The sequence below is a fragment of the Montipora foliosa genome, chromosome 8, assembly GCF_036669935.1.
Source record: "Montipora foliosa isolate CH-2021 chromosome 8, ASM3666993v2, whole genome shotgun sequence".
Classification (NCBI taxonomy): domain Eukaryota; kingdom Metazoa; phylum Cnidaria; class Anthozoa; order Scleractinia; family Acroporidae; genus Montipora; species Montipora foliosa.
In genome coordinates this window covers 37,325,159-37,347,658 of record NC_090876.1, presented here as the reverse complement: position 1 = coordinate 37,347,658, position 22,500 = coordinate 37,325,159, and the positions used below count along the sequence as shown (strand labels likewise).

At 39.3% G+C, this 22,500-nt stretch overlaps 2 protein-coding genes and 1 non-coding gene across 3 annotated transcripts in view; all 3 read right to left on the bottom strand.

The window, feature by feature from the left end:
- Positions 1 to 3,916: 3,916 nt before the first annotated feature.
- Positions 3,917 to 8,085, bottom strand: LOC137967349 (sonic hedgehog protein-like). Its single transcript, XM_068813879.1, has 3 exons — positions 7,362 to 8,085; positions 6,898 to 7,165; positions 3,917 to 6,421 (listed from the first exon to the last, which is right to left on the bottom strand). The coding sequence occupies exons 1-3, from the start codon at positions 7,662 to 7,664 to the stop codon at positions 5,781 to 5,783; spliced, it is 1,212 nt and encodes a 403-aa protein (XP_068669980.1). The 5' UTR covers positions 7,665 to 8,085; the 3' UTR covers positions 3,917 to 5,780.
- Positions 8,086 to 17,513: 9,428 nt separating this feature from the next.
- The window catches only part of LOC137967712 (sperm-associated microtubule inner protein 4-like), a 15,863-nt gene continuing 10,876 nt past the window's right edge, over positions 17,514 to 22,500 (bottom strand). Inside the window, exons 4-6 of the mRNA XM_068814252.1 lie at positions 22,090 to 22,119; positions 20,305 to 20,524; positions 17,514 to 18,454 (exon numbers count right to left, since the gene is read on the bottom strand). Coding sequence (XP_068670353.1) covers positions 18,326 to 18,454; positions 20,305 to 20,524; positions 22,090 to 22,119 — 379 coding nt within the window. The 3' untranslated portion in view covers positions 17,514 to 18,325. The remainder of the gene's footprint in view (positions 18,455 to 20,304; positions 20,525 to 22,089; positions 22,120 to 22,500) is intronic.
- On the bottom strand, positions 21,458 to 21,579 carry LOC137969006 (U5 spliceosomal RNA). The gene has a single exon (XR_011116649.1). It is a non-coding gene; the product is annotated as a U5 spliceosomal RNA (small nuclear RNA).

Sequence of the window (22,500 nt, the reverse complement as noted above, 5' to 3'; positions counted from 1 at the left end):
GCTTTGATCTGGTGGTTAAAATCTCCGACACCTTTTTTTTGATAAACTATATACGCTGACAAACAACGCCCTTAACAAGTTTATCCTTTACAATGCGAATTTCTTTGTTCAAGCAGCTAGGAGCTGTCCCACCATGCTATTCGCCGGTTTGGGAGGCGAAGTGACTCTTCAAAACGCGACAGGCAAACATGCTGTGCCTAGCTGTATGGCTTGCGCCCATTTCATGTCGGGATACCTCCACTCCACCCACACAGTCGTGTTAGCAGATTCTTTAACCTGCCGACATCGCGTGAGTCAGACCCTCCGGTTTCGAACTGAATACATTACAAAAGGAAAACTTTAATAGCACAAGCATGCGGTTTTCATTTTTCTAAGCACCAAGGAACAGTTGCAAATCAGTCCAAGGTCAGTTCAGCTTTCACATCACGCGAGTGGGCCGGGAAATGTGGGCTGGAAAGAACACTATTTCTGTAATTGTTATTAAAATAAATTTACAACTTTCTCTTTTCTCGAAGTCAAGAAATCACTTTAACAGTGTTCGTGCTGAAAAGGTGTTTATTTACACCGCTTACCACGGTTTGCCTTAAAACTAGCGCGGCAACCATCCGACACAATGCTAATCAACTGATAATCTCACCGTGAGTGAAATGAAACACCTTGATCTGCTACTAATCTTTACCTCCAAGTCCTCCAAACGTATCATTTAAGACTGTTACTTGTCCTGGTTGTTTAAAATACCGCCTTGAAACTTAAAGTGGTTTTTATGGACTGCAAAACGGTCGTATTTCTTAGTTCGTTTATACAGTTTGGGGCTCGCGTGAGAAGGTCGTGTGCGATCGCACGAGGTACAAATCCTGCGAGATACTGTTGCCCGCGGGTCTTCAAATCACTTGCTGTTTCGGTGCCTTAGAAGTTCACACTCTTTGAAAGATGTTAAGAGGCAAAAAAATCAACTTTTTCTTTACTCTTAAACCCAATCAATTTTAAATTGAAAACTGACTCCACACTTTCAAATTTTCGCTTGAAAACCGTTCGAATGTTGAAATCTATTTGGACTACGCAAAGTTATTTGGAGTGGCTTACGGCATGGCCTATTTAGACACACACACATTTTAAGCCGTTTTGTAATTGACCAGCTTGTTTCTTAAAGGATCGATTATTCAAAGTAAAAGTGCATTTTTCCGCACTTAACTTGAGGCTAAAACACGGAAAAAGAAATCGCTCTCTTTTCAAACGCTCTGTTGTCTGTTCGCACAGCAGATTAAGTTGGAATGGGCCACAATTTACGATCTCATGTTTCTAATTGAAATTTAAGTGTTAAACGGGCCGAGGTCTTAAAGCGAAGTCTTCCTTTGACTTTAAGTGTATAAGCTGACCTGATTGTCCCACGATCTCAGTTTATTTGCCTGCGATATCTTCAGAGATCAAGTCGAAAAGCAAGCAGATTTCTTTCAACTGTCCGAGTTACTTTCGGCCCTGTGCGCAGTCATAGTGAAAAGGCTGGGGGAAATAAAACTGCATGGTATCCAAACGACATATCTTAAAGAGAAGATGTTAAATAAGAGCTACCATTTGCATTTTCCCTCCCAGTCAAAGTACTACATAAATACAGTTTCAATTCATCCAAACTAAGTGATAAGCGTAACCAAGTAAGACGAACCGCTGAAGTGGTTTTAATCCCTATGAAACAAGTTGTTTTGCTTATTTTTGCGTCAGAACACCGTAAAATAATCCGCTAAAAGAGATAAAAGGTAATACTCAATTATTTGTGCAACATTATGGTAATCTGAATGTGAAGTTTTGACCTACAAAATCGTGACCATGTTTGTCTTCCTCGTCTTATTATTGATTTCTATGGCAGAATTTATTCAGTGAACACCTTGCTAGGAAATACGAATTTACAAATGCTTGACTGAATCAACAAGGAAGTAGAATTTTAGCCTCAAACATCGGATGAACTGAAACTGTGTGTAAATATATGACTCCGAGATGATCCGATTAAAGGCTTTGCTTCCTTAAACTTGTCAAGAGAATCGGGTTTCAAAGTGGGCAAACATTTCATGCCAGTTGGCGACAAGGAAATTTCTCCTTTGATAGCTGGTAACTTTGCTGCCATATTGCATCGTCAGATAACTCCGGTCGCCACAGGCAAGGAATATTTGAAGCCAAATCTGGAGAACAGAAAATCTCTCGCTTATGATATCCACTAAACAGATCGGATTGATTTATCGCTGGATTGATTCATTTTTTAAATCCGCTTTTAAAGGCTTAGGGCAGTAGAAATGTATTTACTTTATTTCACAATCCACTGTGTACATACAGGTGGTGTTTGACGGTCGAAGCGGTTTAATTCATATTCCTATGGCATTCTCGTATTATTGAAAGATAAATCAAGATAATCAGCAAATAATAGTAGCATCAACCGCACTTGACTCTTTTAGAGCGATAAAACTGAGCTGCTTAATCTTGTCGTTTTTCCGGCTAAAAAGTGTTTAACATTTGATAGCTCATTAAGAGATTTTTTTCTTTTTGTCATTTGGTTCAAATTCAGCTGTGAAATTTTTGTAGAGCCGCAAAGAAAATGAAAACAGACCCGATCAATGAAAATATTAAACCTCGTGGGTATATTATTTCGCTCAGTTCTTCCTTCGATACAAAAGATCTGCATTGTGTCTGACTTGTTTCAATGGTTGCTGGTGCCATTAAACTTGTATTCAGAAAGAACCTGACCTCTTTTTTGGACCATACCATATATTATTACGCATGCGTGACGTAACATCTTTGGACGAAGCGTTAAGACGAGGCGTCTTCGTCCTAATGTCCGTGCTGAAAACATTAAATTTACTAAATTATTTGTTATCAAGCTGGAGTATACAACTCAGTGACTCCCCCTGGGTATACCGTGTAATAAAATTGTTCGAAAAATATGAAATGCTAGTCTTCAAAAGAAATGCATTTTATTCAAATGTTTTAATACAACCACAGCGTCCGTCTTGTTTTTATAGAAGCTAAAACAATGGTCCAAAACAAATAACTTTTAAACGTTTTTCACTGAATTGGACCACTGAGACAGCTCAACGGTCCGGAAAGGCTTTCAAAAACATTCCTGAGCTTCGCCTAGACTTTTTGCCTCACCAATTGTTTTAGCAGCTTTCATGCCTTGCACGCCCTCGCAATTATGTTTCAGGCATGATTTATGTGGTTCGCCATTTGATAAATGTTCTGCAATTAACGGCTTCCTGTAAACCTGTCAACACCGTCTCGTGGGATGGTCTTATAGCATCTTGACAACGGCAACATGTACGCTTTTCGGTTATTGCCCTCGCAATATATGATATTTACCACAATCTCTGCACGAGTGTTAAAACCACTTAACACCCTTAGAAATAACGTCAAAGAATTTTTTCACATGCCGAACTGCTCAACGCCTCGGCAATATTCATGACTTCGACAGGGCATATTAAGTGCAGGCAAAGTTTACGATACTTTAAACGAAATCGTTTTAGATTAAATTCAGCTTCCGCAAAATCAAGTAAACAAGAATAAAGTGGCTTTGATCCGTTTTCAAATACAAGCACGTTAAAATTTTCAGATCAGTTTAAAGTCAAATTGTCATTGGGCGTCAACTTTCAAAATTAATCAAAGATTAGCCTGTTAAAAGATGATACCCTTGTTGCGGAAGACTTTTCTACCACGGTCAGCGAAAATTCTAGAATAATTTTACCTATTCGCTTTTTTCCGCCCACTCCCGGCTCTCACGGTATATCTGAACCTGTCCACAGTTCATGGCCGGCCAACTGACCCAGATTCCAAAGACAAGATTGGGAGGAAGGGTTACCTTCTTAGCTCAGTCGGACTGTTTGTTCCAGGGCTTTGCGACAGAAAAAATAAACGCAAATAAAGACGTTTACAAAGCTTCTTCTGTGCATCAGTTTTATTACGTTTGTCAATAATCAAGTCCACTTTTTCTTGATGAATATGTTTTCCACAAATCCAGGTTTTAATACCTGTTGGAACTATGTCATCAATACATCCCGGGCGCAATCATAGAAAGGAAAAAATTTCCACTTTGATTAACTATGCTTTGAGCAAAGTCAACGTTTGTGGAGAATGTTTCAAAAGAATCCTACCCGCGCTACAAAATATGATTTTATATTGCCGCACACTGAATATATAACTGGCTACAATAGTGAACCAATTTGTAAACGACAAGGCACCGTATTTCTTAAAGACCGTATTACCATTTATCTTTTAAAGTTCTCTTTCGAGCAGATACAAATGACCGCTCCACCGCGGCTACAGAAAGTCAACCACTACAAAACCTTTCTTACAGCTTTCCTACAACCACTAGTCTTACTTTTTTATATAATAGATTCATTTTCAGTCCTTCTCGACTGGAGAAAGCTAGGTTAGTTCTCAATGTAAAATACATCATAGGTCCTGCTATAATAGATGTTATTTTTTTTACAAATCTTCTCATATATCTTCTTTTCGGTCCGTACTTTTGAAAACCAAATGTTACTGACCTTCCACTTGTAATACGGTTACCAGCCGTATCTTATATACACAAAGTACAAAACTACGTATCATATTTTACAATATACACATAAATAGATGTTTGATTTATCTTGGTTCAAGCCCTAACTTTTGCTCGAGCTACGTTATGCAATTTATAGTGATACACTTGATATAAAACACCTTTCTCAAACAAATATTTGCGAGAAAAAAAAAACTTCCCTTAAAAGGATGCAGCAAAGTTCTGCGCTGTTTGTCAATAAAGGAAAACCAAGACAGTTTGGAAAAACATCCGGAACTTGTCTAGGCAAAATGATACTTGTAATCTTTTGAATCTCCCTTACTGGAGTCTTCTTTTACATACAAATAAACCCCTTTTGCCACAACTTTGCATTGTCTTGGCATTTGTCAAGTAAAAATCAGAAACACGACACAACAGGATTATCAGTATTTTGTGAGCGCTCACATATTCAAAATCCCCGTGAAACGTCTTGATACCCAGCGGCAATGTATCTCCAATGATTGTTAAAAAAAAAAAAAAAACAAGGAATACCCCGTTATATCAAGATCACAAAAATTTGTGTGAAACGCAGACAACGAGGTTCAATTAACACCAAAACGTTTGCCTTAAAATAATGTGACCAAACTTCTAATCTGGAGCATTAATTGGACAATACACCAATTGAATATTACAACCTTTCACCAGGAAAAACGGTCGTGAACGCCATAACTAAAGTAGAACAAACATGACGCGAATTAATGAATTAACCACGGAAAATCGGATGAGAAATTAGTCAAAAAAATAAAGAACTCTGATCACAAAACATTAATTAGGAACGCGCGGGTAGCGAAAAAGCCATTGTCTGAAAAGCTAGACGTTTAAAGAAGAAAAAGAAATCAAAATTTAACGCGTTGAAATGTCTTCCTTTCACAGGAAAGGTTATATTTAGGGAGATTCGAAACACGAAAGTTTTTCAGAGCTTGAGAAACACGACAAAATGAAGAGAATTTGTGCAGATTAACGGCATTAGAACGTTTTGTCCGAGTTTTCTTTCGTTTTATTTAAATAACGGTACAACAAATTAACAGCCAAGTTATGGTTGAACAAGCGCCCAAAGACTTAAGCTTAACCTCTAAGGAGAGAATTATTATTTCTGATTTCTAAGTTTAACTTCTTATTTGTTGACCAGAGTCGTCTAAATAATGTTCGCGCCATGTTTTGCCGACTTCGAAACGGGGGTCACGACCCACATCAAATGTTCTTTTCACGAAAGCTTAAAAAGACCCAGGGCATTGTTGATTTTGATCAAAAGTTGAGGGTACCAATGCATTCCATGCTGAATGGTAGACGAGTCCACGTTCCACGCCCTCGATCCGTAATTATGTGCGATTCTCATGGGACCAAAAGCTAAGTGCGCGCTTTCATGGTCATCGATCACGGCGTAACACGAAGACAGTACGCCATCCACTATAATATTGCCTTCCACGGTAACTGGAGCAACCATTCCAGTCAGTTCGACCATAGAAAGGTTTGCCACTTGTGAGGGTATCAATTGTCCACCTGACGAAACCAGAACAAACTCACCGATAGAAACCTTAATCGCCTGCTTCGCTGTTAGCTCTGTCCCCAATGAATTGCTAGTGAAGAGAAGATGCGATGGTGTCATTGTTATTCTTTTCGCGGGTTTTTTCGTCTCGATCAAAATGTGCGATACGTTTGAGACGTCTGGCAGATAATCGACAAACATCATTACTTCACTGTATCCAATCTTTCCATCTTGTGTCATAACTTGAACGCTGTCGCCGATTTTCAGATGTCTGATTCGTTTGACGGCGCCATTTTCCAATTTTACGGTGGAATCCGAGCTGAAACATCCATCGTCGGCCGGCGGGTCTACATAGTTATCTGCAGAAAAGACACGATCGCATTTTATCTTAACCGTTTTGAGATGAAGAGGAGGCGTGAGGGAGGAAAGAAATTATTATAATAAACCAATTAAGCTTAATTACCGCTCTTATGTGTAGTGATTCAACACGAAGGTACAAGTTTGTTTTGAGGAATGAAAAGGTTCTCTTGGGTTGGGATAAAGCTTAAATAACCACTCTTGTTGAGGCCGGAATGGCTTAGCGCACTTTCATTGTGTCTTGAAAATTGGATTTGTGCGTAGCTTTAAGGTGATACAAAAGCTATTACGGCGGCAAACCACAACATCACCCACACGTGTTGGATTGGTTATTTTAACTCGGCGTATGAATACGAACTGAAAAGATGATGTCTAATAGCAGTCAAACGTCAAAGTAAATACCGTTTCGCTGGAAATTGATGCGTAAGGGTTAGAAAATGATTTTATCTTAGTGTGAATAAACTCAAAAAGTACTTACCTTCACGGACTGAAGCGTGGATATGGGTTTCTGATTCATATTTTACCCAGTCGAATCCTGCATTGACAGCTAGACGACCCAAAACGGCAATTTCTGGATTGCTTTGGTAAGTGTCCGAGAGCCTTAAATCCACTGCTCGTCCTTCGTAGTGAAGCGAGTCAGTAGAATGTTGACCTTGTTCATCCCAAGCTTCTGTCACCACAAGCCTCAATTTAGGCCATTGTTCTTTCACCAAACTGGCTAACCTGATCAATTTCTCCTTACATCTCTGGGAATGAATCGACATCACAAATCAATTTTGGGCTACCTTTTTTTTAGCATGTTTACAATGTAAGAATGAACGACTCGAAAATGGCATGCACTCGTGTGCACTCGTGTGCAAACCGCAGAAGAAACTTCATGCTGAGCATTTAAAGTGATGAAAAGGGAAGATACAAAATGTAAACAAAGAATGAAAATCTTACCTTCGACATCAAACGATCGGCACCGGTGCCTTCTTCGTCTTTGAAAATGATTGCAGTGTTGTAACAAGGTTCAAGTTTCTCAAACTCTGGCGAGTTTCTCGTTATTTTTCCTTTTGGAGGTCCGCTACCCATTTGGCTGGTTTCTATGACGTCTGGAACGCACTGGTGAAGCATGAGGCGTTCTTTTCTGGGATCTTTTGAGCCGACACCACTTCTAGAGCCGCAGGAAAGTGAGCACTTCAAGTGCGCTGCGACGAGTAATGCAATTAAGTGGTACGAAATGATATATTTTGAAATTGCCATGTTAGACGTAGTTCACCAATCGACGGGGCGGTCGAAATGTACCCTGAGGCTAAATTTTATCCTCTCAAGAAAATTTAACGGCGTCTTTTTCATCCGATTAGTTGTCCTTTCTTCGACGCATGTTACTGTCAGCGCGAAAAGTCGTGTTCAGTTTTTCAATGGCGGAGCCATGACGAAGAACGCTTCTGATTGGCTAAACTCTGTTGATGACTGGCATGGCGAAGCAAAGGGTGTGTTTTTGAATAACTTCCTCACAAATCCACACCTGTCTTTTTCTATTTTTCGTCGTCGAAAAAAAATGTTTCACCTTCTATTAGAAGCATTCAAAATATTTTATCAGTGGCATTTCTCCCTGTTAATGAGTCGGTAAGCGTTGACCTGACAAGCTGCTACCGGCGAACATGCCAAAATGGCTACCACTAATGACACCCAAAATTGATCTAGTATTCTTGCTCTTCACACCACCAATCAAAGAAAAATATTTTAATTGTTGCCTTGTAGATTTCTTGTCAACATTAGCTACTAAAATTAAATCAAGCCTTTCCTTAATGTAAGAAATTATTTTACTGTCCACTAGCCGGCACAAATTATCTAAACATCGACTAGACTCTGTTTGTTTTCTGACTCAGTGAAAATTAGTAGTGTCATCCAGTTTGCCTCGAATAGCTGAATGTACACGGGCAAAGTTTCAAGAATGATTCTTTTGTGGGGTTTTAAAAGGGCATCAGCATTTTTATCAAGAGTGTTACAGAAAAAATGCGATCCTTCTTGGTTATTGAATTGAAAGAAAGATGACATGTCAATCACATAATTATCCTAAAGCAATAGTAAAATCCTGATTTTATTCAAATCACTTGCTTTCTTTGGTTGTCACTGAAATTCGTGCTCATTTTTGGTATCCATAGAGTTCATTGCAAACAAACACAATCTCTTTGACATACACTGGGTTTAATTAAACTTTATTAGCTTTAAAAGTTGACATATGTCAGAGAAAACTGTGTGCTTTTCCGCGGCATCTCTTTTCCAACTTTTCTAACATTCCTTGGGATCTCGAAACCATAATTTCCGCATGTTTTGGAATATTTCAGACCTCCTTGGATATTTTTTTAACGATCTTTTATTTCTTCCTGTTTATTTTCCGTCGATATTTCAATTTGCAGCTATCAAATGTGGAATCATACAAATTTAACAAAAATTCAGCGTGAGTACCTACAATTGGACAAATCGGTGGCCAAGACGCCATCGAACTGAAAACATTGTGCGCTAAACAGAGGAAAGGTTCGTAGAGATTGATAGTCGCGTGCATAGTCTGTCATCTGCATTGTTAAAAAATTAAGCTCTGCAGTGGTGCTTTTGAAAAAAACTGACTACATCCAGACCTGTGAAAAATGCACTTGAAATCTATGAGTTTGGACGGGTATTGCGTAATGATGAAGAAAAAATATATATATCTTCTGTCTTAAATGTTGTGTTACGTGCTGTTCTTCACCAGATAGTCTCTTCGTTTATCTATTCAACTTCTGGAGTCTTTTTAGTTAGTGTAACCGAAGGCTATTAACGACTTGCTGATGTTGGGGGCTGGATGACTTCACACAGCTGCGTCTTTAGAGAGCTCCAGACTTCAAAAGATAGCGATCTTTTTATACTTTGTTCTTTGTTTATGGTACTAGAGCTATTCAAATGTAGATTACAACTGCATCATTTTAATGTTTTCTTATCGTGCAGAGATGAAATGGCTCTACGCGCAGTAAACGCGCGCTTTTGTCTTTGTCCCCTTGCAAGCATGCCTTCTTCATAAACAAATCATTCGCTAAACAGCTCACTGAACTCGCATTAGCCACTCTTGGCTATTGTAGCAACTTCAGTTTTTGTGGCCGAGGTATATTGGAATCGATCAAATGAGACGTTCTTATTTATCACTGTCGACGAATTTAATTAAAGTATAAAATATGTCAGTGCCCCAGATGGATTAGTAAGCCAACTTCCGGAGTTAAATTGAAGACTCCCCGATTCTTTCGAAATGTTATGCACTTCATCGCCCAAATTTAGCACTTTTAAGGCTTTTCGGTTGTTGCTCTAAGTAAAAGCAGGCACCCTAATTGCTAGCTTGTATTTGAGTAGGCGATTTCGGTTGACAACGCTATTTATTCAGCACTATCACACGAGAAAAGGGCGTGGCATGTTCAGTAATCGTTACATCGAAAGCGACCGTGCAAATTGATGAAGGCGATTAAGCAAGGGGTGCTTTTTAGCTTTTAGCGCGTCAGGCTTACATGTAAACTACTTCGGCGCTAATTACTTGGAGATGATGCGAGCGATGATTTTGTTTACAGGAAATGCCAAAGTCTCTCTATTTGAAGTGTTCGTCCGTTTGTCAAAGAGCACGATCTTCAAAGTGTTAACGCGACAATATGGCATCCGCGAGTGATGAAAACTTAGCTAAATTGTACCAATCGTCACTTAAGGATTTCAAAACACGTTTTAGTATCAAGGAAAACTAAAAAATAACCACGTTGTGTTGAGTGGCAAAGGCAAAGCCAAGAAGTGGGCATGCTGTTGCCATTAACGTTTTGTCAGAATTTTTTAGTTCTTCACTGATAATGAAAGGCAAAGATCTCATAAATGTTTTTTTTCTCACTTAAGAGAATTCCTTTCCTGCTGGTATGTCTGTTGTAGTTCATTACTTAAAAAAAATGCAATTCCTTCCGACGTTTATCGCAAACAAAATCTTTCATTGCTTACAATTAGGTTTAGTGAAACAAAAGGCCGATCACTTTTAGCACACGAAAGCCAAGCCTATAATCCTTACCCGAAGTATAGCATCCGTGCCTCATCTCCAGTTATGTCAAGATAACATGATGAAAGAAACCGACTTGGAATTTACAAAAACCTAGGAATCCCAGGTTAACACGAAAAAAAACTATTTAACAACAGGCGCTTGTAATACTGCCAAGTAGTTCTTAATTATCAGCTTTTTCCTATACACCCTAGTTTTTCCTCGAAACTTTCAGATATGAAGAACGAACGCATCCAAGATCATCATGTAATTGGTGACAGACGTAATGGCTTTTCACATACATAAATGAAAAAACCCGCTTTATTTTGAGTATACGCTAGAATATAACATATTTCTCTCCACTTCTGTGAAAATCTCGATTTTGTATAGACCGAGTAGAAAGTGCAGTCTCAATCGTAAACTTGGTGGAAGTCGAAAAAGCTTGAAAGGCATTTGAGTCGTGTTTTACCGTCAAAAACCCAAAGATGTAAGATATATATAGTTGGTTGCAGACCTTTCCCGATTTCTGAAAACAGCTGCCCGTTGATTTCGATTACATATTTTGCAGTTCGCCTCTGTAAATTACCTCCTCGTAAGACATTGATTTTATTTGATACTTGGTTTAGAACAAGGATTATTAATTAACCTTCGCAAAAACAAATTTTCTCTCCAGCAGCTAAAGGGACAATTATTAAGCTCAATTGCTAAGTCCTGCTCACGGTACTAAGATGTTGATCGCAAAGTTACAGTAGACAATTCCGACACCACGAAGATGATTTGCTTTTGAAAGTTAGCATTTGCAAAGGTGAAAAACATCAGTCATACAAGATGTTTTATTAATTGTATTTTCCTAGATAGGGAGACATCTTGGAGCCAAGTAAATGCACCTTTTAAATTTAGTTGGCAATATTGCATTGTGGTGGAACTCAGCAAGGTTAGTCTCCGCCCAGAAACCGGAACAAGAAGTGATTATATCCCAAGACACGAAAAACTTTACGCAGTTTCTCTACTTTTCCGTTCCCCATAAACCAGATTGTTAAGCAAAGTTAATTGGATCGTATCATTTGAATAGAAACCGTTCTCTTAAGGAGCTAACACTTCTGCTTCCAAGATAAAAAGAATTTTATTCATGCATAAATTATAGTCTGAACTCTAAAAATATCTTAACTGCAGAGTCAAACGAAAAATTGCGTGTTTCGCACGAGCGAATATACTGCGTTTTGGCAGCGGGCTAGTCGGAGCTTGAAGAACACTGTCCCAACAAAACGAAACTTAAAACAGCTCTTAAAATAAAGTAAATTTGATCTAATATAAATTTGACTTTAAAAAATTGTCTCTTTTGTACGAAATCTTTAAATATCCCTTTTCGCATTCATATTTCATGACAAATTTTGCCCTTACAAATTTTGGAAGACTGCCTTACCGATCCTTGCTTATCAACAAAAACAACACAGATATTTTATCTGAACGGGTTTCATTGCTGAGTCTTCAGCAAGCTTATTGCCGTAATTAAGTGTAGAGGAGATATCTAAGAAACCGTTTGCTATTAAATTACTGGGTGATACTTTCTGAAGAAAACTAGTTAGAAATGGACCAACGAGAAAGGCCTAGAATTTGCCATTTCGTCAGTTTGGTGTAGGAAAACTGCAGGATGTAAGCAGCTTCGATGTGCCGGCTGACCAATAGGAAAAAGGATTGATAATTGAAAGGTATACCATGAGCTAGATCGTTGACCAGTCATTTAATTAAAGGCCTTCTTCACAAATTGATGGAATAACGGCTGACTTATCGTCTTTAATCTAACCTTAAATTTAGGCATTAGAATGGTGTGGTTTTAGTGGTGGGCAATCCCTGATTCAAACGTTTCCTGATAGATGGCATTTTTTTTACTCACAGGATAAACCTTGTATACGGAAGGTATGTCAGAATGCATTCTTCAGTTCCGTCTTTTGGAATGAAAATACCTCGTGAAATATTCTTTCATAATCAAGTTCTTCTAGGACCTTTCCATACTTGGTAAAAGAGGAATAGCATTCCCCGAAAAGGAGACAAACGTTTTACTAGAGCTAAATATGTGTGGAAAATTCTGCGCCGCCTACCGCTGAGAGAATTATTCTCAGGGCTAGTGTCGCTGATAACAAATCCCGTTCACTTGTTTTTCAAAACCCAGTTTTCCTACTTCTCCGGGAATTCGTAAAACCGAATAGAATAAAAAAAACATAGTCCACTATAAATGCAGACGCGTTTTAGTCTCAGTATTTTTCCCGGTCGTTTGCTAAATGCACTTTTAGGAGCTGTTTCAAAGCAGGACTTCTAGGTCATGTTCTTGCAGCAGCTCTCGTAACCGTACAAATGAGATTGGCTTGGTACCTTCAAGAACGAAAACAAAAGATTACGCAACATAAACAATGACTTAGTCTAGATTACAATAGAAGCTGAGATACAGTATCAATAAAAGCTAGTCTATAAAAGCAGCTATACTGCCCGGTCTTCTCGAAGCCGACGCTCTGTTGTACAAATGAACCAAACGAGCTCATGACTTCCAAAAAGTATTATTAAATGAAAACAGTCTCTCTTATCCTCATGCGGGGCCTGTTTCTCCTGAATCCACGGGTCCGAAGACGGAAATTCGTGAAACTAAGATCTTCTTATTTTGAAATACTTTAAATAGGTTTTTAAGCCATCAACAACAAGAATAACAACAACAACAACAACAAAAACAAGTGCAAAGTTCCCCGTGACCTCGTTTGACATTTTTTTTTCGGAGATACAAAGCGTTTTATACCACCGAAATACGCCTAAAAAGTTTCGGGACTTTTGACAATCGCCCTGAGGCAGCTCAAAACGTTGCTCATAAATGGTTCCAACAGAAAGAATCGTATCAGGACCCATTCAACTTGTTCTTTCAAAACGGAGAGACAATTGATGAGAATATTTGACAGATTCAGGTTAAGAAAGATGAGCTACCGAGATAAAATAATAACTCAATTATAGCAAAATTTACCAGCACCTATAGAACCGATAGCAACATATTCCTTCAATTTGTCCCGTTAGTATAACTAAGTTGATCGCTAAAAACCGCGATCCTAAATTTGAAAACTCGAGGACTCGATTGGCCGGGCTGAGGATCAGCAGATTCGGAAACATTCTGTTACGCAAAGCTATTGGGTTTCTATGAATGTAGCTAATGTGCTCTTGATTCACTAAAAGTGCCATTGCTTGCGATTTGATGTCTTTACATAGCTGATTATAAACGCAAGCTAAAAGCTCTCTAAAAATTTGAGCATGTAATTTATTACCTCCCGCTGATGACAGGAGCAGAAGTTAAACGCTGCAAAAATCGATAAGGGAAACTTAATTACTCCTTCAACACCTTTGTCTGTTGGCGCAGTTGGCAAATTAACACTTTTTAAAATCACTTATCAATAATTACACTAACATTCTTTGTGGATGTTAATCAAATTAATTACAAGAACTTTTGATTGTCCAGTTTAGCAAGTGGTCATGAAACCGCTCACCAACCTTTCGCGGATCGAGACCACGAAGTGATAATGTATTTAAAGAAATGTGGCATTTTCTCGAATGAAATCTTCTTTTTCGAAAGGTTGCCAGTACTTCGTGAGGAACATAATCGTACCTTATGCTCCCTAATTAACAAAGCGAGAGTCGTGGCCTTTAAAATGACTTCCGTTTTAACAAAGATATCTTTTGAGGAGTGGCACCAAAGGAACGAGTGATTGACGTCATATTTGAGGTGTTAAAAGGTCTTAACACATTTTAAATCCTCTGATGGATTTTCGAGATCCGCTCTTGAGATAGGAGAAGCGTGTATGGCACGCTTTGCTCGCGAGAATATGGATCACAAATAGTTTCGAGAATAATTTAAATGTAGGCGTTGACAGCAAGAAATAACGTTATAAACTTCGATCGCGTTGCACCCTTTTAGCTTTAAAGGTACAAAGAAGACAGCAGACTTAAAATAAAAGAAAAAAATGAAACGTGATTACGAAAGGAATTCAATTGATTATTATGAGCAGTTAAAGTTAAAACCATCCCTTAAATTACATATAGATTTTGAAGGTACGGCAATGTGTTCCGTTTTTTTATAGACGTAGACTATAAAATGAAATTAATTGAAAGTATGTTTTCAAAATAAACAATCTTTTTTTCCCTAAGCTTTGCTGACTTTGCTGTGTTTTGAAATCCAAGCCACGCTGCTCTTCGAGGCTGACCGAACGCATGCAGGAGGTTTACACGAAGGGGAGTGATGTAATCCGAAGCTGCCCCATATATGCAGCCGTCTCTATTAATCATGCAAATTAACACATGCCTTTCTGGGTTCGTTTTATGCACGGAAAAAACAGTTTTCTTGATTTTGAAGGAAGAAAGGAATGGAGCTAGTGTCTCGGGTTTATTCAACGATTGAGTCGATCCGTTTGGGTAGAGCGCGTTACTCCCTGAACCGCGAGTCCTTTCATGAGCAATTATGCTTTGCGTCCTACCAAATGGAAGCTTTGGTTCAAGCCAAGATTAGAAAGGCTTGTTCATTTTCCCTTGATCCAATTCCATCATGATAGGGACTCTAGGAGAGCGTTGTTTTGATAAGTCTACCGCAGCTTTTCTCGTGATCTTAAGCACTAATCATGATATTCGCAACGCCGCGTGAAAGTGTTTTTATGAAGGACAGTGGTGCATTTTCCACAGTTTGAAGATGTTTCGTCGCTTTAGAGCAAACAAGATTCACGGAGTGTCAGTGAGCAAGGATCCTAATCAAGATTGCGGTACATCTAAGAATTCTAGCTACACCACAGAGGACAGACCGCAACACCGGGACTGAATAGGCCATTTTCGAGTTCATGTCTGCCTCTTCTGCAAAGTTTTTGTGATGCTAATTAGTTCTACTTTACATATGAATGAAAACTAATTTTCATAAGAGAAACTTCGCACTTAGACTCGCTTTGAAGAGAAGGCAGATATGAACTCGGAACTTTGAATTTGCGTAGAAAGCGACATCAGTTTACGATGCTAGGGACTTCGAGATTTACGACTGCGACGTCGACGAAAACGTCACTTCAAACGTCGTTGGTCTTTCGCGATTAGATCCAGGTCATTTCCGAGTTCACGTCTGCCTCCTCTTCGAAGCGAGTCTAAGTGCAAAGTTTTTGTGATGGTAATTAGTTCTACTTTACACATGAATGAAAACTAATTTTCGTAAGAAAAATTTCGCATTAGACTCGCTTTGAAGAGGAGGCAGACTTATTCCTTCTGTAATAGTGTGTGCGGTCTTTTATGTCTTTTAAGGCCCACGGGTTTATGAACATTAAAGGGTCGTAAGACGGGCCTACGGTTTATCTTCCTTATCCGAGAAGACTAGACAGTCTAACCATTTGCAGATGCCATTAAAAAGGCAGCACTTTCTCCTCGGTTATTTTAAGACCACTGAGTTTTTCATCCCGCGACCTCCCGCACGAGTAGACCGATGGCAAAAAACTGAGCCAACAGGTCAGTTCCTTTTTCAACAGTTTGTACCGTTATTGTGGCAGGGAGGGGTAGGCGCCACTCCAATCCCGTTGCATGCAAAATTTGCTCCCAGTAAATTTTAGTACTCATTTTACCGCCCTAGATTGGATGGAAGGCTGAGCGCTGGGATGCGGTCTACGAGCGATATCCACCGTACACGACGCGCCCCTTAAAGCCTAGGCTTTGTATAGAAGGAAAAGAGCCGCCTATCGAAGAGAGTGATTGCACTCTGCATGAAACACAGAAGTTAATATTTATATATATATTTAGGCAAGCCTAAAAGAGGAGCTCCCCAATTATTATTTGGAGAGAGAAACTGTAGACGTGGAGGCTGTTTCGTATGCACATCAAGAGGGAAAGGTGATTGCTCGAGGAACAACATTGTGTATGAAATAAAGTGCAACAATTGTAACAGCAAATACTGTGGACAAACAGCCCGCAACGCCTACACGAGAGGAAAAGAACACATGAAGTTATTACACGAGAGAGAACAGAACTCGCCTTTATGGAGTCATTGTCTAAAAGAGCACAATGGCCATACCCAGCGATTCACAATGAACGTCGTGAGAAATTTTCACCGAGACTCAATGATGAGACAAATAACAGAAGCAATACATATCAGAAAAATCCCAGAAAGAAAGAGTATGAACGCGAAAGAAGAATGGAATACCGTGTATTTACCACACGCAAGAATTGAAAAGGATTAATTGACATTCAAACACCTGTAATTAACGTTCTGCCTCCCATGGGAGACCATGTAGATCTTATGCAAATACAAGTACAAATCAAGGTTTTACAATACAACAGTATACAGCGTACAACATAGAATAATGTCGATGTTTTCAGATATTTTTATAACAAGTCCGCTTCCCATACGATCAGTCCAGCCGGCAAAAATACTATAGAAAAGTCTATTTCCCTGTGCTCTGTTTCGCCGTTTTTCGTCGCCATTCTTCAGCCTGTTTTCTCGTGCTAGTGCTTGCTCTTTCTTTCGCTGAGCTTTTGCCGCCAAAAACGCGGGTTCCAGCAATGCGACACTGCGCGTATTGGCTTACATGAAAAGGTGAACGCACGGACGGACGGTTCTACGATGACGTCATAACCAAAACGAAATTAAATTTATCGGGGTTGCCATATTTTCTGAACCATGGTGCTGCGCTATGAATGACTGAAGGAACCCATAATCACGAGTTGAAAATCAATAATATCCACTGCAATCCTAACGACAACCTATAACTATCCAAAAGAAACACGAAAATATCATCATCATCAGGTCGAGCTTGCTCGGCATTCCATGACACGTTTCCTCCATCTGTCTCGATCTTCCATTGCATTTTGGAGTTATATGGCAACATAGCATAAATCAGCAATACAATACGACAACAAAGGATGCGATATGCTAGACATTGTTTGCGCAATACAGATGAACTTGCTGGGGAGTACCTCTATGGAAGCCCAGTCATGGTCATGGTAGGATGCCCCAAGAAGACTTACATTGACTAATTGATAGAAGATACAGGATGCAGATTAGAAGAACTACCAAATGCAGAATATACCAATAATAAATAATCAGTCTCTTTATTATTTTCTAAAAATAAGTTAATTAAACAATACTTGTTTTACACAAACTCTTTGCATGATTAGTACTTTCAGAAATCGATGACAAAAGGACAAGCGCATGTTTCACACTCCTGCTTTTGTATAGAACAAACACACGTGAGCTTCTTTCATTTTTAACCATAGAAATCTCAGCTGTGAATTTCGAAGTACATTTCCAAAATCAGAGGCTTTAAATGGAGAGAAAAAAAATGCTCTGACCAATTACTAAAGATATTGTCGGCCAAAATTTTGAATGCGCTGAACGAGTTGCCGACACGATTGCAAATGCAAGAAGAGAATCGGAAATAAGCTGTGGTAAAATGAACACTATTTTACAAAGAACCGCAGAAGGTTTTTGTCGGCGGGTGAAACTAGAGCCGAAAAAACCGTTTAGGCTCATAAACGCTTTTGCCAAACATAAATTTGTCCTTTTTTTTTCACTTAATACCTACATTGCTGATTATAAAATCGTGGAGGGTTTAAATTGGAGAGGAAGCTTAGTTTAACAAGTTTTCTTAACTTTCCGATGCCAATTTGTTCTTAGTAATGCGCCTTCTTGAAACAAATTCAAATGCTAATGAAACAAAATGTGTAAACAATGACGTCATCAAAGATTTCCCTGTTGCCAGGCATAGAAACGTAAAACCAAAGAAAACAGGAATTATCGCCAGAACATGGCTCTTGGCTCAACTAAGGCCGTGATTACTGCACTCAGCTATTTGTTTACACACGAAATTGCTAACATCGGTCGTCTTTTGTACAAGCGTCATTGAACTAGTTGCCAGTCTGCACGCCGCCGCCTCTGAATGTTCAGGCGAATGGTCGGGGTAGTACTGGGGTGAAGTCTGTTGAACTGGCTTGTGACTTCGTGCTTTGAGAACCAATTATCTTGCAGCTTAAAAAGGAAAAAAAAAGAAGATGGACTACTTTGAGCATTGTTTCGTGGAGTCAAACCACGAGAGTCAGTTTCGGAATCAAGAAAACCGATCTATCAAAAAATAAACAGTGATTTTTTGCAGGTTTAACTTCACAAAAAAAAACATTCCGAAAAATAAGCAGAAATTCCTCACAGAGAACAACAAACAGAAGTGTGAAAATCCTTGCTAATAAGTTACCGGGTATTCTCACTGCCTGCTTCTTCCGTATTTTTATGCAACGGTTTTGGTGAACTTGAAACTGAGAGGAATACATTCTCGAAATGCGCTGGAAAACGAACCTGCCAGCCATTATTTTGTCAAAACTACCGATGCTGCGGTCTATGTACGTTGATTGTGACGACACCCAAGCGCCCTATGTCACACAAATAGACGGCTAACAGCTATGGAAACTGTTATCATCAGTGCAAAAAACAGTTTGGCCTAGTTGAATAATTTATGCGTTGTATTTCACCCCTATTTTAATTAAGAAATTACACTGGCTTCGAATTCACCAACGTATCGTTTTTGAAGTTATATTGTTAACTATTGGGTATGAAATAGTCTATCACCTGCCTACATTAGTGATTTAATTGTCCGCCATAAACCATCATGTCACGTGTTGGCGTTAAAATCTTGAGTGAGATATCAACTAGTCTCAAAGACTTATCCAAAAACTCTTTTTGAAAAACCATTTGAATAAATTTAAACTAATTGAAATTCTAGAAACTTCCGATAACTTAATTAAAAAGATTGAATTTCTAACTGAGAAGTTAAGTTTAGTCTGCAGCTGTAGTTTTCCTTTATACATATTGTTCTTTGAGCAGACACAAGAGGTGATGTTGCAGGGACATGGTGCAGCGACAAAAAGGTGTGTTGTACACACTGAGGCGACTTGCAATAGGTTCGTGTTGGGGACACGTAGCAGGGACAAAATCACAACATTTGCAAACACATGAAAATGTTGCGGGTACATGTCCCAGGGATATGTTGCAGCGACATGTCCCAGGGATATGTTGCAGCGACATGTCCCAGGGATATGTTGCAGCGACATGTCCCCTCGTGTAAACTGATACTTTTGTAACTGTGCAGCACCAATTTGGGGGGTATTTTGTCCCTGCGACGTGTTCCATGAAGTTCAACAAGTTGAACATTAGAACCACAAATGACCAGCTCCCTTATAGCTCAGTCGGGTAGAGCGCCGTACCGGTATCGCGAGGTCACTGACGGGGTTCAAACCCCGTTGAAGGCCTGAATTTTTCAGGCTTCTCTCAGCAATTTTGCTAAAATTGTGTCCATAACTGCGAGGATCATAGCTTCACTTGATTTCATATCCGCAGTTCATATGTGATCCATTTCATATATCATTTCATCGTTGATTCATTCCTCACAGGAACATTGGAACCCACAAATGACCACATCCCAACGTCAGTGGCTTGATAGCTCATGATCAGTTGGTTAGAGCGTCGCACCGGCATCGCGAGGTCACGGGTTCAAACCCCGTTGAATTCCTGAATTTTTCAGGCTTCTTTACGCAATTGCAAAAATTGCGTCCATAACTGCGAGGATCATAGCTTTACTTGATTTTCATATCCACAGTTCAGTATATGAATCGTTTCGTTTCATATATCATTACGTTCATTGATAAAGCGATATAGTTTATACAGTTTTGTATAAACCGAACATAAATAAATTTGTTATATCGATGCATTTATAAAGGCGTAATGCGATCGTCTGTGGGAAGGATGGCAAACAAGTCGCTTGGCGACGAATGAGAGAACAACCTGGCTAAGTAACCACTTTCCCATCCTTAATATAATTATCACCTTACTTGTACTGGTTGAGCTTGGTGTTTGGGAGGTGCTGCTGTTCTTGAATTTATCACAGGAGTGATGATTTCCCGGCGACCAAAGCTACCCATTGCTTTGTTTAAAATGACAGGTGGAGGGGCTGGTGACAAACTCTGTTCTGGTTTGGGAAACATAGCTTGACGGGACATATGTGAACTCATTGGCGACTCTTTTGGAAAAGGAAGAACTATTTGACCACCTCTGTTAAAAAGACAAACGCATCAATTAGTTTGAGTTTATGACCATAGCCCAAAACTGTCGATCCGGCTCTCTTATTTCGCCTTGGCCCATAGACGTTTTTGCAGATACGGCGGCCATTTTGATTTCTATTGTTTCAAATAGCTATTATGGGATGCCCAGGGGGCAAATACATATTAATTTGCCCCCTGAGCATCCCATAATGTCTTCTGAAACAATAGAAATCAAAATGGCCACCGTATCTGCAAAAAGGTCTATGAATTTACGGTATAAAAATCTAAATTTATAGATAGATGGTTTGCAACCAATCTCTAGAGACGCAGATAAAATGCTCCAATGTGCAATTGCTGGTGGACGAACAAAAGGAGCTGATGAAAGATCCTGCCAAATAATGGCCATCCAAAATGAGCCTAGTGACCAAAACGCCTCTGATTAGTCCGCAATCAAGCCGTCCGAAGGAGTGCTTGTGTTAGAGGCAAAATAGCAGAAGCCGTTCCTAAAAATAGAGATTGGAAAACTTAGGCAAGGACGACGTTCTTTCAACATAAAACTTCCGGTTATTGAAATAAAATCGTGGTAATTCCAAGTCATTCAGCATGGAGAGTGTGACCTCCTCCTCTAGCAGCGAACTAAACAAATGTTTCAAGGTCACTTGAGCTTTTCATTACGTTTTTAAGCGTCTTTTATTTGTTAAAAAAGACAACAATGCTGCTGAAGATTTCAAATGATATCGTTGGGAAAACTGGAGAACAAAAATGTCTACACAACCGAGGAGACCTTTCAGTCAAGGAGGGAATAATCGAGGTTGATTTGTACAAGGAACTGCGTGTAAGGCAGTGCGAAGAGTAAAACCAATGACCCACCGAGTCCTTCAAAGTAGGAAGGCGATGCAACAAGAGAGAATAATGGAGAGCTCTTCGCTTACGTTATCTTATGAGCCCCGCCAATAGGCAGGGCGATCGAAAAATTGAGCTAAAAACTCATTCGATTATTCCTCTCCACGGAAATCTCTAGTAAAAGGCGAAAGATTTTTACGATTTGAAGGGAAACCAGAGTGTCAGAAGGTGGGGTAATAACATGCTTTGTTGAACATCGCTCGGTAATCCATGTGGTATCAATCTTCCCCTGCGCAATTGCAACGCGCATGCGTACTGCTCATATCTAAGCGAAAACGTTTCGAGTACTCCTTTTGTTTGTTTGTTTGTTTCATTAGTTTTATTTGTTTGTTTTAGCCGGGCTGACAAACAAATATTCTGCTACGATGAAGCTTAAGGTGATGGAAGTAAACCTCAGTCACTTGAATTAAGTTAAGCCTCTTAGTCTGCACAGGCCATCGGCCGAATAATTACACAATTATCTATTAATATTCAAGCGAACCTCCTTGGCGACCACCTGTCGTGAGCGAACAGAAGTTTTTAAGTCGGTCAAATCACCTTTTTTTACATTTTCGTAAACGAGCACCTTCAGGAAGCGACAAGTTAGACTTAACGCTTTCGGTGGTCACTTACTGGAGATTCGACTGAACAAGGAGTTCATGTGCTCCTGGCTGTAAGAAAATATTTACTTACTGCACATTTGCTGTCGTGGGTCGCGGCATGCTGAAATGGTAAACGCAAATTCAGGTAAACTAAAGGATTGCAAAAGAGGAAACTCTACTAAGCTGAGCCATTTCATAACTTTTCACAACCTGCCTTTTAGAGTTGTTAGCGCAAGAAAAAGAGATGAATATCTAACAACCTGTTTTGTCGAGAGTACAAAGTCTTGTGTTGAAAACAAGTTTAATTTTCCTTCATGGCCAAATCCGCATTACGATCTCATTATGCATCCTCTTTCGCGCACGCGTATTGACCCACTCTTCCAACCCCCATTGTTATGCAAATTAGTACCATGACAAAAAGGCCAACAGGCATCAAACTGGCCTCTTCTTCTATTAATGTCTCAAAAATTGGTACTCTTTCATTTCTGTTGTTCGAGAATAA

Excerpts from the sequence above, each read along its gene's own strand:
- LOC137967349 (XM_068813879.1), bottom strand. The coding sequence starts at position 7,664 with ATGGCAATTTCAAAATATATCATTTCGTACCACTTAATTGCATTACTC. Across the intron at positions 7,166-7,361 it reads CCGATCGTTTGATGTCGAAG|AGATGTAAGGAGAAATTGAT; the intron begins GTAAGATTTTCA and ends ATTCATTCCCAG. Across the intron at positions 6,422-6,897 it reads CCACGCTTCAGTCCGTGAAG|ATAACTATGTAGACCCGCCG; the intron begins GTAAGTACTTTT and ends TCTTTTCTGCAG.